This window comes from Coregonus clupeaformis, unplaced genomic scaffold (assembly GCF_020615455.1).
Source record: "Coregonus clupeaformis isolate EN_2021a unplaced genomic scaffold, ASM2061545v1 scaf0131, whole genome shotgun sequence".
NCBI classification, from domain to species: domain Eukaryota; kingdom Metazoa; phylum Chordata; class Actinopteri; order Salmoniformes; family Salmonidae; genus Coregonus; species Coregonus clupeaformis.
Window position 1 is genome coordinate 361,807 of NW_025533586.1, and position 16,598 is coordinate 378,404.

The 16,598-nt window shown below is 42.0% G+C and overlaps 2 protein-coding genes across 2 annotated transcripts; both read left to right on the forward strand.

Moving 5' to 3' along the window:
• The first annotated feature begins 5,574 nt into the window (after nucleotides 1-5,574).
• On the forward strand, nucleotides 5,575-7,419 carry LOC121567173 (P2Y purinoceptor 12-like). Its single transcript, XM_041877105.2, has 3 exons — nucleotides 5,575-5,678; nucleotides 6,045-6,309; nucleotides 6,432-7,419. The coding sequence occupies exons 2-3, from the start codon at nucleotides 6,058-6,060 to the stop codon at nucleotides 7,233-7,235; spliced, it is 1,056 nt and encodes a 351-aa protein (XP_041733039.1). The 5' UTR covers nucleotides 5,575-5,678; nucleotides 6,045-6,057; the 3' UTR covers nucleotides 7,236-7,419.
• Nucleotides 7,420-14,337: 6,918 nt separating this feature from the next.
• On the forward strand, nucleotides 14,338-15,339 carry LOC121566981 (P2Y purinoceptor 13-like). Its single transcript, XM_041876931.2, has one exon. The coding sequence runs from the start codon at nucleotides 14,338-14,340 to the stop codon at nucleotides 15,337-15,339; it is 1,002 nt and encodes a 333-aa protein (XP_041732865.2).
• The last annotated feature ends 1,259 nt before the right edge of the window (nucleotides 15,340-16,598 follow it).

The window sequence follows — 16,598 nt, forward strand, 5'->3', positions numbered from 1 at the left end:
GGTTAAAATGTTGTGGAATTACTGGTCATGCTCTAGATTGGTTTATAAATTACCTATCAAATCGTACACAATGTGTAATGGCGGATGGTTCTAAATCTGAGTCCATAGAGTTGTGCTCAGGTGTTCCGCAAGGTTCTATTTTGGGCCCACTGTTGTTCATTTTGTATGTCAACAACATTGGGGATCATATTGAAACAGCGGATGTTCATTTTTTTTTGCAGATGATACTGTTCTTTATTCAAGTGGTAGTAGTTTCTTTAGCTTTGAAAATGCCCAAAAAGCATTTAACACCATACAACAGAATCTGTATGATTTGAAGCTGGTTCTGAATTAGTGTAAAACAAAATGCATTGTATTTTCAAATGTCAGGCATGTTACGAATCATGGCTACATTGGATGGACATAATATAGAACAAGTCAAAGTGTACAAATATTTGAGAGTGTGGGTGGATGATGACTTGCGGTTCACTGTTCATGTGGAGAACTTGATAAGGAAGCTCAAGCTGAGAATAGGTTTTTATTACCGGCATAAGGCTTGTTTTTCTCTGGAGGCCAGGAAGGAGCTGGTACGATGTACATTACTGGCGGGTTTAGATTTTAGTGATGTTATATATATATATATATATATATATATATATATATATGCAGGCCTCAACCACTACCCTGAGAGCACTTGATTCAGTATATCATGCGGCCCTCAGGTTCATTACCAATCAAAAATGTCTAACACATCATTGTGATCTCTACAGCGCCGTTGGCTGGTCGTCATTGACCTTGTGCAGGCTTAAACACTGGTATAACCTGATTTTATAAGGCCATACTGGGTAAAATGTCACTTTATCTCTGTTCTTTTTTAATCAGGTCAGTAAATAAATATAAATTACGGTCCCATTCTCATTTGCTTTTAACAGTACCAAGAATTAGAACAGGTCATGGTAGAAATAGTTTTAGTTACTCAGCTCCGTGGTCCTGGAATTCTCTCCTGAACATTTTAAATGTTGATGATCTAGTCACGTTGGTGGAGTTTAAACACTTGGTCGATGTAAATATCATAGAGTGTAATTGTCTTTAGGACAGCTGTTTTTTTAGTTATGACATTCGTGTTTCTTTATGTAATATGTAATTGTAGTACTGTATGTGTGTCTATAGTTTTGTTCGATGTTGTGTTAGTGTATGTAAGTAGTTTTGTCTGAACCTTTGTTCCCCCTGCTGCTGTCGGACCAGGTATCTCTTGGAAAAGAGATGTTATCTCAATGAGAAAAACCTGTATAAATAAAGGTTAAATAAATCAAAATAAATTGTCCATGACTAAACAGATATACCGTACTAGCACAGACTTGTCCATGACTAAACACATATACTGTACTAGCCAGTGGAGGCTCCTCAGAGGAGGAAGGGGAGGACCATCCTCCGAAGTGAATTTCATACGAATAAAATTTGTAAAACATTTAAAAAGTTATACTTTTTAGATAAAACTATACTAAATATAATCACGTCACCAAATAACTGATTAAAAAACATTATTTTGCAAAGAAGGTCTACAGCAGCCTCAACAGCACTCTGTAGGGTAGCACCATGGTGTAGCCGGAGGACAGCTATCTCCGTCCTCCTCTGGGTACATTGACTTCAATACAAAACCTAGGAGGCCAATGGTTCTCACCCCCTTCCATAGACTTACACAGTAATTATGACAACTTCCGGAGGACGTCCTTCAGCCTATCAGAGCTCTTGCAGCATGAACTGACATGTTGTCCACCCAATCAAAGGATCAGAGAATGAATCTAGTACTGAAAGCATAAGCTACAGCTAGCTAGCACTGCAGTGTATAAAATGTGGTGAATAGTTGACTCAAAGAGCAAGAAATAGTTTTGAACAATTTAATTTCTTCCAAAATGAAGGAGAAGCAAGAGAGAACTAGAGAGAGAGTGTCATTTTTTTTCAGTTTCACTTACTTAGCTTGCAAATGCAGCTAGCTAGTTTAGCCTACTGAAACACCCTGCTCAAACAGAGGGATGCTATGTTAGCTAGCTAGATAGTTTAGCCTACTGAAACACGCTGCTCCAACAGAGGGATGCTATGTTAGCTAGCTGGCTATGACTTTCCAACACAACATTGGAACTCTTCCAAGTCAAGGTAAGCTTTTGGTATTACTAATTTATTGCCACCGGGGCCCGCCGGTGTAACTGCTTACTGACTGTACACTAATGTTACTGCATGATTGTGGCTGGTTTACTAGTGCGTTAGTTCTAATAGCTATGCTGACTGTGACGTTACTTTAGCTAATATGGTGACAAAGATGTACTTTGTAGAGGTTTGGCTTGGAAAGGTTTTTTCGCCAGGTCACATACAGCTGATTTGTTGTGCATTGAAGTCCACAAGCGAAAGGAAGAGAAGGAATACAACTGGCTGTTATGAGAGTGAACTCTGTTTACGTGTGACCAATAGAAACTCTCATTTGCAACTGTTGGACTAATGATTACACCCTATATCAGCTAGATGCAGGCAAGGCAGTATTGAATGTCACTGTCTGTCACCTCAAATGTGTCTCTCAACCTGTGTGCACCTACGTTGTAAACTTTCATTCATAGCCTAAATTGTAGCAACCTCATGATGGGTATAGAGAACATTTGAGTATCATGTAGTAGCCTAAACCTATCGATGTTACATTGAACTGGGTGAATAGAATATGAATGAGAGTCATCCAACATGCTGTAATAGAAATAAGGCCATGCTCATGAAAAATAAATCGTCCTCCCTCATCTTAAACGGCACCGACCGCCACTGGTACTAGCACAGCATTGTCCATGACTAAACAAATAATGCACTAGTGTAACAGGGTTGGTTATGTTTCCACTTGCCTCTAAAGAAATGTGTATTTAATGTTCAAGCATTCTTATTGGTTGGTTCAACTCTGATGACAATAAGGCGTGTTGTGATTGGCCCCGCTTGCAGCTAGGGGGAGATCGTGAACGTCAGGTCTCCCCAGTATGATAATGTGATGCAAGAGGTAGGTCATGTTCTGAATACTGTTTTATAGTTTACAATGTGTACAAGGTTGCTTTACGTTACTGATTCATACATGTGTGGGTAAATGGTACCTGTTAGGGATTGAGGGGCTTTCGGTTTTGGGTAAACTGTCAGGGCGGGCACGTGACGTGGTAAGAGTAAGCCTACGCATCTGTTACACTAGCACAGCATTGTCCATGACTAAACGGATATACTGTACTAGCACAGCATTGTCCATGACTACACAAATATACTGTACTAGCACAGCATTATCCATGACTACACGGATATACTGTACTAGCACAGCATTGTCCATGACTAAACAGATATACTGTACTAGCACAGCATTATCCATGACTAAACAGATAGTGTATTCGGAAAGTATTCAGACCGCTTGACTTTCCACATTTTGTTACATTACAGCCTTATTCTAAAATTGATTAAATTCTTTTTTTCCCCCCTCATCAATCTACACACAATACCCCATATTGACAAAGAAAAAACAGGTTTTTAGAAATGTGTGCAAATGTATAAAAAGTTAAATATCACATTTACATAATTATTCAGACCCTTTACTCAGTACTTTGTTGAAGCACCTTTGGCAGTGACTACAGCCTAGACTATTCTTGGGTATAATGCTACAAGCTTGGCACACCTGTATTTGGGGAGTTTCTCCCATTCTTCTCTGCAGATCCTCTCAAGCTCTGTCAGGTTGGATGGGGAGCGTCGCTGCACAGCTATTTTCAGGTCTCTCCAGAGATGTTCGATCGGGGACAAGTCCAGGCTCTGGCTGAGCCACTCAAGGACATTCAGAGACTTGTCCCGAAGTCACTTCTGCATTGTCTTGGCTGTGTGCTTAGGGACGTTGTCCTGTTGGAAGGTGAAGCTTCGCCCCAGTCTGAGGTCCTGAGCAGGTTTTCATCAAGGATATCTCTGTACTTTGCTCTGTTCATCTTTTGCTTGATCCTGACTAGTCTCCCAGTCCCTGCAGCTGAAAAACATCCCCACAGCATGATGCAGCCACCACCATGTTTCACCGTAGGGATGGTGACAGGTTTCCTCCAGATGTGACGCTTGGCTTTCAGGCCAAAGAGTTCAATCTTGGTTTCATCAGACCGGAGAATCTTCTTTCTCATGGTCAGAGTCCTTAAGGTGCCTTTTGGCAAACTCCAAGTGGGCTGTAATGTGCCTTTTACTGAGGAGTGGCGTCCGTCTGGCCACTCTACCATGAAGGCCTGATTGGTGGAGCGCTGGAGAGATGGTTGTCCTTCTGGAAGGTTCTCCCATTACCACAGAGGAACTCTGGAGCTCTGTCAGAGTGACCATCGGGTTCTTGGTCACCTCCCTGACCAAGGCCCTTCTCCCTTGATTGCTCAGTTTGGCCGGGTGGCCAGCTCCAGGAAGAGTCTTGGTGGTTCCAAACTTCTTCCATTTAAGAATGATGAAGGCCACTATGTTCTTGGGACCTTCAATGCTGCAGACATTTTTTGGTACCCTTCCCCAGATCTGTGCCTCGACATAATCCTGTCTTGGAGCTCTACGGACATTTCCTTCGACCTCATGGCTTGGTTTTTGCTCTGACATGCACTGTTAACTGTGGGACCTTTTTTAAGACAGGTGTGTGCCTTTCCAAATCATGTCCAATCAATTGAATTTACCATAGGTGGACTCCAAATTGTAGAACCGTCTCAAGGATGATCAATGGAAACAGGATGCACCTGAGCTCAATTTCAAGTCTCATAGCAAAGAGTCTGAATACTTATGTAAATAAATATACACTACCGGTCAAAGGTTTTAGAACAACTAATCATTCAAGGGTTTCTCTTTATTTTTTCTATTTTCTAAAATGTAGAATAATAGTGAAGACATCAAAACTATGAAATAACACATATGGAATCATGTGGTAACCAAAAAAGTGTTCAATATATCAGAATATATTTTATATCTGAGGTTCTTCAAATAGCCACCCTTTGCCTTGATGACAGCATTGCACACTCTTGGCATGAACAACCCTTGAATGAGTAGGTGTTCTAAAAAAAGACAAAAGATTGAAGTGCCTTTGAACAGGGTATGGTTGTAGGTGCCAGGCGCACCGGTTTGTGTCAAGAACTGCAACACTGCTGGGTTGTTCATGCTCAACAGTTTCCCCATGTGTATCAAGAATGCTCCACCACCCAAAGGACATCAAGCCATCTTGACACTGTGGGAAGCTTTGGAGTCAACTTGGGCCAGCATCCCTGTGGAACGCTTTTGACAACTTGTAGAGTTCATGACCCTGACGAATTGAGGCTGTTCTGTTTGGTCCACTCAGTGTATAGTGGACTAACACACATATCAGCTGATGGCGAGATTGTGCAACAGGAGAACATTCATGAGAGGGTGTTGTGGACTTCAGGATCCTGAGGGGACCAGACTGTCTTTCCTCTGAATGGCATGACCGGAAACAAAAAGCAGAAGAGAGAAAGTCTCCACACGTCTTGTCACTTTGCTCTAGTGTCAGATCAGATTGACAGCGATTTAAGGAGAGAGAGAAGGGTATTTTCATTCATTGCACTGTCTTGAAGAGCCCAAACCCCTGCCTTCCAAGCAGACTATCCAACCTGCTGAGAGAGAAGAAGCCAAGGAGCTTCTGTCGAGACCAGTCAGTCTCAATCTTCCCCTGGCCTACTCAGGTGGGTTCACTCAGACACATCAGACAGACTTACTCAAAAAATTAATTTAAATAAGGGAATAAGATATAAAAAAACTTGTGTAATTTTGATAATTAAATATTTTAAGCTTTGTTCATTGTAAAATCTTCATGGCTGTACATGGTCCCAAAGTTAATCTGCAGTGCATTCTGTGAGTGTATTCCGCATAATTTTTTTAATCAAATTTTTTATAATGAATTCTACTTATCAAAACAGCTTTTTTGTATGGGAGGGCAGTTCTATTGTCTCTAAGCCAGTCATCATTAAAGTAAGCTGACTGTAGTAATGGATGAAATGAGGAAGAAAACAGTACTGTACAGCTTTTACCTCTTTTGTTTTGCTACACAGCACAGCCCTAGATATGGACAACACAACAGGATTCGCAGTGACCCCTGTCAATCACAACCACACCAACAGCAGCTGTTCCCGTGACAATGTGCTGAAGACTGTGGTTTTTCCAGTTCTCTACTCCCTCCTCTTCCTGTTGGGCCTGTCCCTCAACGGCCTGGCAGTGTGGGTGTTCTTCAGCATCCCCAGCCGCTCCCACTTCATCATCTACCTCAAGAACATTGTGGTGGCCGACGTCCTCATGACCCTCACCTTCCCCTTCAAGGTGCAGTTATAATTATAATTATCATAATATTAATAAAAGTTATAACAAAAATAGTTATAATATTGATAACTATTTTAAAACTATGAAAAAAAGTTGCTAAATAAAGATGTGTTTTCCTGTAGGTGCTGTCTGACTCCAACATGGCGTCCGTGGGTCTGCGTGTCTTCGTTTGTCGCGTCTCCTCGGTGCTCTTCTATCTCACCATGTACATCAGCATCCTCTTCTTTGGCCTCATCAGCATCGACCGCTGCAGGAAGACCCTCCAGCCCTTCAAGGGGACCAACGCGGCCCGTCTGGCCCACAGGAAGCTGCTCTCTGTGGCTATCTGGGGCTCCCTGCTGGCCCTCTCCCTGCCCAACATGGTCCTGACCAGCCGCAACCCCACCTCGGCCTACTTCAAGTGCAGTGATCTGAAGACACCGGCTGGGCTGCGTTGGCACGAGGTGGTCAACCATGTGTGTCAGTTCATCTTCTGGGGCAACCTGGTGACAGTGATAGTGTGTTACGCCCTCATCACCAAAGAGCTGTATAGTTCCTATACCCGCACCAAGGCTGGTACTGGGCAGCGCCAACCCCGGAGGAGGAGTGTGAGTTCAAATGTCTTCCTGGTGCTGGCTGTGTTCTTTGTGTGCTTCGTGCCGTTCCACTTCTCCCGCGTGCCATACACCATGAGCCAGACCAGGGGACGCCTGTTTGACTGCAACCTCAAGCTGTTCTTCTTCCAGCTGAAGGAGAGTACACTCTGGCTGTCCTCCCTCAACTCCCTCCTGGACCCTCTCATCTACTTCTTCCTCTGTAAGTCCTTCAGGACCACCCTGTTCAAGATGCTCCGTCTCCCACCTGGGACCTGTAGCTGGCTCACTGGGATGGGGGTGGACCCCAACACAGGCAGTACCCCCCTGGGAGACTCCTCTGCCTGTATGTAGCGAACTAAAACTCTTCTGGAGGACTTCTATGTATTGTGGTCTGATGAATGTTTCGCAGAGGATCATACTGCCCTCTCCTGGAAGGTTGATGGAACTGAACTGTGTGTTGATTGAAGCTCTGTCTGGGCAATGGGAAGAATTAATGGAACCTTCCAATGAGCGAGTAGAGTAGGAACTCTGCAAAGGCCAGTGATAATTATAATAATATGCACACCAGTCTGTAATACCAGTCTGTAACACCAGTCTGTAACACCAGTCTGTAACACCAGTCTGTAACACCAGTCTATAACACCAGTCTGTAACACCAGTCTGTAACACCAGTCTATAACACCAGTCTGTAACACCAGTCTGTAACACCAGTCTATAACACCAGTCTGTAACACCAGTCTATAACACCAGTCTGTAACACCAGTCTGTAACACCAGTCTGTAACACCAGTCTGTAACACCAGTCTATAACACCAGTCTGTAACACCAGTCTGTAACACCAGTCTGTAACACCAGTCTGTAACACCAGTCTGTAACACCAGTCTATAACACCAGTCTGTAACACAATTCTGTAACACCAGTCTGTAACACCAGTCTGTAACACCAGTCTATAACACCAGTCTGTAACACCAGTCTATAACACCAGTCTATAACACCAGTCTATAACACCAGTCTGTAACACCAGTCTGTAACACCAGTCTGTAACACCAGTCTGTAACACCATTCTGTAACACCAGTCTGTAACACCAGTCTGTAACACCAGTCTGTAACACCAGTCTATAACACCAGTCTGTAACACCAGTCTGTAACACCAGTCTATAATACCAGTCTGTAACACCAGTCTGTAACACCAGTCTGTAACACCAGTCTGTAACACCAGTCTGTAACACCATTCTGTAACACCAGTCTGTAACACCAGTCTGTAACACCAGTCTATAACACCAGTCTATAACACCAGTCTGTAACACCAGTCTGTAACACCAGTCTGTAACACCAGTCTATAACACCAGTCTGTAACACCAGTCTGTAACTCCAGTCTGTAACACCAGTCTATAACACCAGTCTGTAACACCAGTCTGTAACACCAGTCTGTAACACCAGTCTGTAACACCAGTCTGTAACACCAGTCTGTAACACCATTCTGTAACACCAGTCTGTAACACCAGTCTGTAACACCAGTCTGTAACACCAGTCTGTAACACCAGTCTATAACACCAGTCTATAACACCAGTCTGTAACACCAGTCTGTAACACCAGTCTATAACACCAGTCTGTAACACCAGTCTATAACACCAGTCTATAACACCAGTCTATAACACCAGTCTGTAACACCAGTCTATAACACCAGTCTGTAACACCAGTCTGTAACACCAGTCTGTAACACCAGTCTGTAACACCAGTCTATAACACCAGTCTGTAACACCAGTCTGTAACACCAGTCTGTAACACCAGTCTGTAACACCAGTCTGTAACACCAGTCTATAACACCAGTCTGTAACACCAGTCTATAACACCAGTCTGTAACACCAGTCTGTAACACCAGTCTGTAACACCAGTCTGTAACACCAGTCTATAACACCATTCTGTAACACCAGTCTGTAACACCAGTCTATAACACCAGTCTGTAACACCAGTCTATAACACCAGTCTATAACACCAGTCTATAACACCAGTCTGTAACACCAGTCTGTAACACCAGTCTGTAACACCAGTCTATAACACCAGTCTATAACACCAGTCTATAACACCAGTCTGTAACACCAGTCTATAACACCAGTCTGTAACACCAGTCTGTAACACCAGTCTGTAACACCAGTCTGTAACACCAGTCTATAACACCAGTCTGTAACACCAGTCTGTAACAGTTAATAGAATGTCATAACCCTCTCTACATTGGCCTCCTGTAGCTCAGTTGGTAGAGCATGGCGCTTGCAATGCCAGGGTTGTGGGTTCGATTCCCACGGGGGGCCAGTATGAAATATGTATGCACTCACTAACTGTAAGTCACTCTGGATAAGAGTGTCTGCTAAATGACTAAAATGTAAATGTCACCATAACCTCATGCCAAAGGAAATCACCTCAGGTCTCTCTCATAACAGCTTAGTTCCCTATATTGGCATTCTGCTTTGAACTCATAATTTCTTTAGGCTTTAGGAACTGAAATAAGAGACTTGTACTTCCCCTGTAATTATGTGTAACCATGGCGGAGTACTTACGCCAATAATGTACAGGATAACTTTTCTATGCTGCATAAAGTTGTGAAATCTAAATATTTTCTCTCCCACTCATTGTATTTAACCATTCCTTCAACGCACCAGCATGATACTGATGGATGAATCTCCTGATTTCTCTGATGCATTGAAAAGCCGGACGTCGTCTATGTTAGACGGGGTGCTGCCACCTGTACAGAGGAACCTAGAAAAACAAGCTGTGACTGGCAGGAGGCTTTTCCGGGGCATGGGCGTGTCGAAGTGGCAGGATGTGAAACAATTCCAGTAAATAAATAAAAACACTGCTAAAGACACCAGAAAGTTCCTGTGAAAACAATAGTTCATGTGAAAGAAATGGTGTGTGTGCATAGCGTATGACCATGAGAAAGAGAAACGTGTAATCTGATCAGGTTTTATCTTTTAAATAACAATTAGTTCCAGGACCAAAAACAGCAACCTCCCCATGAGAATATGACAAACGTACAGGAAGTGTATTAGGTGACTTAGCAAAAACAGTCCCAATAAATCACAGTAACGTATCTGACTTGTAAGCATAGATATCGTAGTGACATTCCTCCATGCAAAGATTGTTTTTCACAACTTCACCGGTGAGTTTCTTTACTTTATTTATTTATAATAACACATCCTAGACATTTTATTTTCTTAAATAATATTTTCACTGTTTTGAACTGTATGGAACAATGTAAATACGCTATTCTCTGATTACAAAGATTGTACGCAAATATCCCAAATCTGACAAAAGGATGCCTTTGACACAGAAATAATAAGCTTTGAATTATTTTGAGAAAAGTTTCTTGTGAACTTTATGAATCACAATCATAAGACTTTTATGCTTTCAATTGTATTTTGCAATAACCATAAACTATTAATTCACACAATGAAAATGAACCATATCGTGGAGTCAAATTTATATTTTTAATTTTAAAAAACATTAAAGGGGCAATTTGTGTTTGGTATATCACATTTTTGGACTTTTTAAAGGGGTACTTTGGGATTTTGGCAATGAGTCCATGCAACTTATGTGACTTGTTAAGCAAATGTTTACTCATTAACTTATTTAGGCTTGCCATAACAAAGGGGTTGAATACTTATTGACTCAAGACATTTCAGCTTTTCATTTTGAAATGATTTTTACATTGGAGATCAAGTTTATAAATTGCCTGGCTGGGCTGATGAGACAGTGGATTGGGCCGTGAGATGGAACAGAGTAAATAGGCATTTCAACATCATAGCCTTAGCCAGTGGTAACTTATGGAATAGACACCGGCAGGAATGCGGTTTTAACCAATCAGCATCCAGGATTAGACCCACCCGTTGTATGACCTCCAATATTCTATATGGACAACTTGTTATGATATTTTGGGTGCTATACCATTTGTTTGAAGTGGCATAGAAAAGTTGTGCATTTTTTAAAAGCATGCTGCGATAGCCCCTACCACTCCATCGTTTCACTAGAAGAGATGCTGTCTGTGGGGTAAGTAAATAAAGATAACAAAGACATATTTTGGTCAACGACTCTCACGATGACTTTTTGAAGTGAATTGAAATACTTTTTCTTAATACATTTAAGTATATTTCAAAATGTTGTGTACTGCCCGTTTAATTTTTTTTACTGCATATTCTTGGTAGTCTTAAACAAATCTATTTTGAAACAAAATATACACCTCACACACATGGTTATTTATTTTACATTTTACATCATTTAGCAGACGCTCTTATCCAGAGCGACTTACAAATTGGTGCATTCAACTTATGATAGCCAGTGGGACAACCACTTTTATTTTTTTATTTATATGGGCTTACAAAAAAAGAAGACACCTGTACCATGTCAGATATAGAGTTTAAATGTTTTGAATTTTGAGTTTGCATCCCAATATTAGACTTTATATACATAATAATATGCCATTTAGCATACGCTTTTATCCAAAGCGACTTACAGTCATGCGTGCATACATTTTTATTTTTATTTTTTTGTGTATGGGTGGTCCCGGGGATCGAACCCACTACCTTGGCGTTACAAGCGCCGTGCTCTACCAGCTGAGCTACATAACAAAACTGTTTGACATAGAAACACCGGATTTTCGTCTTGTTTTATTTTTTATAATCTTTATTAATTATAAAATTATGAAAAATATTAATAGCATTCCACCCAGAGGGCGCTTTTGGTCATTGACTGCAGGAAAGGACTACATGGCAGTCATTTTTACCACATAAATATGACATTCATATTTTCTTAAAAATTCTGAAAACTAAATGATACTATAATAAAAATGACAGTAAATTAGCTTTTCAATACTAATGTGGATTGTACTTTGAAAAAGAACTGCACATTATATGAAGGAAAAATTCATATTTTCGTTTTACAGAATATGCTAATTATCCATACGCGTCTATTGAAGTAACATTAAAAACGTTTTACTAGAATAGTTACATCATTTAGAAGCTCTTATCCAGAGCGACTTACAGGAGCAATTCGGGTTAAGTGCCTTGCTCAAGGGCACAGACAGATTTTTCACCTAGTCGGCTCGGGGATTAGAACCAGCGACCTTTCGGTTACTGGCACTACACTCTTAACCACTAAGCTACCTGCCGCCTATGGTCGTTACCGCCACCTACCACACACACACAGTTACTGTCTGTACTGTAAATTAGTGCAACAGAACTACAGTAAACACAGCTACACACTGAAACCCTCAGTGGAATAGAGCTGAGATGTGAGTTTCCATGGGAAACTAAGATAGTTACTGTCTGTACTGTAAAACTGTGTAACTGAAAACAACACCAGTGTAATCTCACTATTGCGGGGCTAGCATAAACTCAGCCCAATACTGGAAAATGAAGCCAACAGTGTAATATTACTGTGTCTATGGTACACACTGCACAATACTGTACGATAGTGTAGAATGGGACCTACGGTAATCAGCCTTAGTCTCATACACTATCTGATGGAGAGGAGACATGAATGGCTGTAGCTTTTCCTTGTGGAAAAATAATTCTGCCAACAGTGTAATATTACTGTGTCTATAGTAAACACTGCACAATAGTGTATAATAGTAAAGATTACTACGGACCTACAGTATCAGCCTTAGTCTCATACACTGTGTGAAGGAGGAGACGTGGAGTGTGAACTGCCTGACTGTGAAGGGGCAGAGCATTTTACCTCACGCCACATTTAAAGCTTATTTCTTGCTTTATACGTGTGGGTCAGCTGTAACTCACGCCATGTTTATAGCTTATTTCTTTGCTATATACGTGGGGGTTCAGGTTGGCAGGACTTAAGGGAAAGTGTGTTTATACTGTAACTGTGCTTTAGTCCTGCAATGGGCATCTCTTGTTAAGCTAGCTACTTTACATATTATAGCTCGTTCACTGTTGAACACAAGTGTCTAGGCAAGATGGCTGCGCCCTGTGAGAGATGAAACGTGGTGTGCCTCGCGACACCTAGCTCACTCTCAGGGGAGAACTGCAAGTCTGCCTGAGCAAAACATACACAGTCTACCAATCTTGCGGGGTAGGCACGGTCCCCAAACCCCAAGGCTAAAACCGTAAGGGTTCTGATGGACAGACAAGTCGAAAGACAACTAAGACAAACCCTCAGCTCCACAATACTGGTAGACCAAACAGAGTATCGCCCAGGTTGGTACACTGTCACAAGTAATAAAAACAAAGAACCCAAACGACATAGCACAAGCCAAACCGAGTGGGGGGACAGTAGAGCACGCAGATGGAGAGGCTAACTAGCTAGCTAGCTGCTCCAAGCTATTGAATAGCAGCCGGTATACTTCTGCTCTTATACACTCTAACATAGAGCCCTTACCATGAGAATCCTCTCTGGAATGAGCTGAGAAAAGGAAGAGGTGGAAGTACAGCAACTACAGTATTTAAGGGAGTCAGCCGCAGTCTCAGCATTACCCGGTACACGGGACTAATCAGAAATCCTTAATCAGAATGTATCCTGCCGCGCAGAAGGATACCATATTGGATTATGCTCTACGACCCCCACAAGCCCCATGGGACTCGTCTGAAGTCCATAATGCTGGTATGCCAACTTCTGTCTGTAGCGTCCAAACCGTTTGGGCTACAAACCACCCTGTGGAAAGGGGAGACTCTCTTGAACACGATGTTCTCCGTTTTGCTCTATGACCCCCACAAGTATCACGGGACTCGTCTGAAGGTAACCCATGCAAATGAATGGAAGTATGGAGGTAGTTTTGTGCTAACAAAAATAAGGGGTTAAATATGTGTCCAAAAAAACTAAAATATATCCTGAACTTTCTTATATCTCCTATAAGGACAGACACTTCAAAACCTTATTTCTTTTTTGACATTTATGAATGTGTTATTCAATACGTGGGCTATAATTGTAAAGGCCAGATTCAATATTTTATCAAATAACTTTTCTATATATTTCTTATACCTAAAGGCGTCCTAAAATTCCAAATCAAATAGCTAAATGATAGCTAGGTAACATATGGAATTGAGGTTAACGGTCATTTTGGTAAAATAGCAGTCTGTTTTGGTTTAAAAAAAAATTCAGATAACATTAATTGGATGCGTAATGATGTTTTGATAAGAATTAAGTTGATAATTTGCTATGATTGTTGCTTTTCCAATAGTTTCTTCTTGGGGTATGATAGTTGAAATAAGCACGTGATCCATTTATATTCTTAAATTATATTCTTCAAGAAGCAATGGCTACATATCATTTATTCAAAATTCCAAAAATGGATGTACCAATGCAGATTTCCCCTTTAATCTATAAATTAATTATTATTTTAATAATTTTTCTTGCTAACCTCATTTGCAGATTCCTCAAAACTAGTAGCCACAATGGCATCACTTCCCCCTCCACTGGACTGTGGTTATAATGAAGATACCATAAATATGACTATATCAAGTCTCTACTTCCTGTTGTTCATCCCAGCCCTTATCATCAATGGGGTAGCAGTCTTGGTCTGCATGCAACTTCGCTCAACGTCCACCTTCATGGTGTATCTGAAGAACCTTGTGGCCGCTGACCTTCTCATGACCCTGACCATCCCTCTCAGAGCAGCCAATATCCTGCCCAGTGCTCCTCTGACTCTGAAGGCCTTTACCTGTCGATACTCTGATGTTATTTTCTACCTCTGTATGTACATGAGCATCATTCTACTGGGCCTCATCAGTCTGGACCGCTTCTTCAAGATCGTCAGGCCCTGTGGCAGGTTGTTGGGTCAGAACCTGGTCTTCGGCAAAGTGCTGTCTGCTTCCATCTGGGTGGTGCTGTTGGCCACTAATGTCATTCCAACCATGATTCTGACCAATCAAGTTCCCACAAACAAAACTAATGAATACTGTATGGTAATGAAGAGCGATGCAGGACAGGGTTTTCACGGAGGCGTGATCATATTCAACAGCGTGATCTTCTGGATGATGTTTGTTCTTATTTGTTTCTGTTACATATGCATAGCGAGAAAAGTTGTTCAATCATACAGGAAATCAGGAAGCAGCAATGACGAGGGGAGGCATAAAACCAAAGTGAGGGTGTTTTTGGTTCTGGTGGTTTTCCTGGTGTGTTTCGGCCCATACCACGCCGTACGTATCCCCTACACCCTGCTTCAGGTTACCTCAACGACCAGCTGCACTAAGGCCACCTTACGGATCTCTAAAAATATCACCTTGTGGATGTCAGCCATGAACGTCTGTCTGGACCCTCTCATCTACTTCTTCCTCTGTAAATCCTTCAGGACCAACCTGTTCAAGATGTTCCGTCTCCCACCTGGGACCTGTAGCTGGCTCACTGGGAAAGGGTCTGGCCCCAACACAACAGAGCATCAGACCCCAACGCAGGAGACTCCCCAGGGAGAGTCCTGTGCCTGTATAGAAAATAAAAACTCTTCAGAATGATCTACTTTCTGTTGTGTGAAGGTCTGTTTCACAGATTATCATACTGCCCCCTGTTGGAGGGTTAACTATCCTACTAGTTATATTAGAGGGTTAGGGTTATTACACAATGTCTGATGTACTATCCTACTAGTTATATTATAAATTAATCCACAGGGTGTGGTGTACTATCCTACTAGTTACAGTGCATTCGGAAAGTATTCAGACCACTTTATTTTTCCACAGTTTGTTACATTAAAGCCTTATTCTAAAATTGATTAAATATATCTACACACAATACCCCATAATGACGAAGCAAAAACAGGTTTTTAGAACTTTTTGCTAATTTATCAAATAAAACAAAAAAACAGAAATAGCTTATTTACATAAGTATTCAGACCATTTGCTATGAGACTCGAAATTGAGCTCAGGCGCAACCTGTTTCCATTATCATCCTTGAGATGTTTCTACAACTTGATTGGAGTTCACCTGTGGTAAATTCAACTGATTGGACATGATTTGGAAAGGCAAACACCTGTCTATATAAGGTTCCAAGCCATGAGGTCGAAGGAATTGTCAGTAGAGCTCCGAGACAGGATTGTGTCGAGGCACAGATCTGAGGAAGGGTACCAAAACATTTCTGCAACATTGAAGGTCCACAAGAACCCAGTGGCTTCCATCATTCTTAAATGGAAGACGTTTGGAACCACCACGACTCTTTCTGGAGCTGTCCACCTGGCCAAACTGAGCAATCGGGGGAGAAGGGCCTTGGTCAGGGAGGTGACCAAGAACTCGATGGTCACTCTGACAGAGCTCCAGAGTTCCTCTGTGGAGATGAGAGAACCTTCGAGAAGGACAACCATCTCTGCAGCACTCCACCAATCAGGCCTTTACGGTAGAGTGGCCAGACGGAAGCCACTCCTCAGTAAAAGGCACATGACAGCCCGCTTGGAGTTTGCCAAAAGGCACCTAAAGGATTCCGACCATGAGAAACACAATTATCTGGTCTGATGAAACCAAGTTTGAACTCTTTGGCCTGAATGCTAAGCGTCACGTCTGGAGGAAACCTGGCACCATCCCTACGGTGAAGCATGATGGTGGCAGCGTCAGGCTGGGGGGGGGGGGGGGTTTCAGCAGCAGGGACTGGAAGACTAGTCAGAATTGAAGGAAAGATGAAAGGATCAAAGTAAAGAGCGATCCATGATGAAAACCTGCTCCAGAGCGCTCAGGACCTCAGAATGGGGCGAGGTTCACCTTCCAACAGGACAACGACCCTAAGCACA

What these genes read in the sequence shown, in the direction of transcription:
- LOC121567173 (XM_041877105.2), top strand. Translation starts at nt 6,058, where the DNA reads ATGGACAACACAACAGGATTCGCAGTGACCCCTGTCAATCACAACCAC. An exon ending in CCCTCACCTTCCCCTTCAAG is followed by an intron (nt 6,310 to 6,431) that starts GTGCAGTTATAA and finishes GTTTTCCTGTAG; the next exon opens with GTGCTGTCTGACTCCAACAT.
- LOC121566981 (XM_041876931.2), top strand. Translation starts at nt 14,338, where the DNA reads ATGACTATATCAAGTCTCTACTTCCTGTTGTTCATCCCAGCCCTTATC.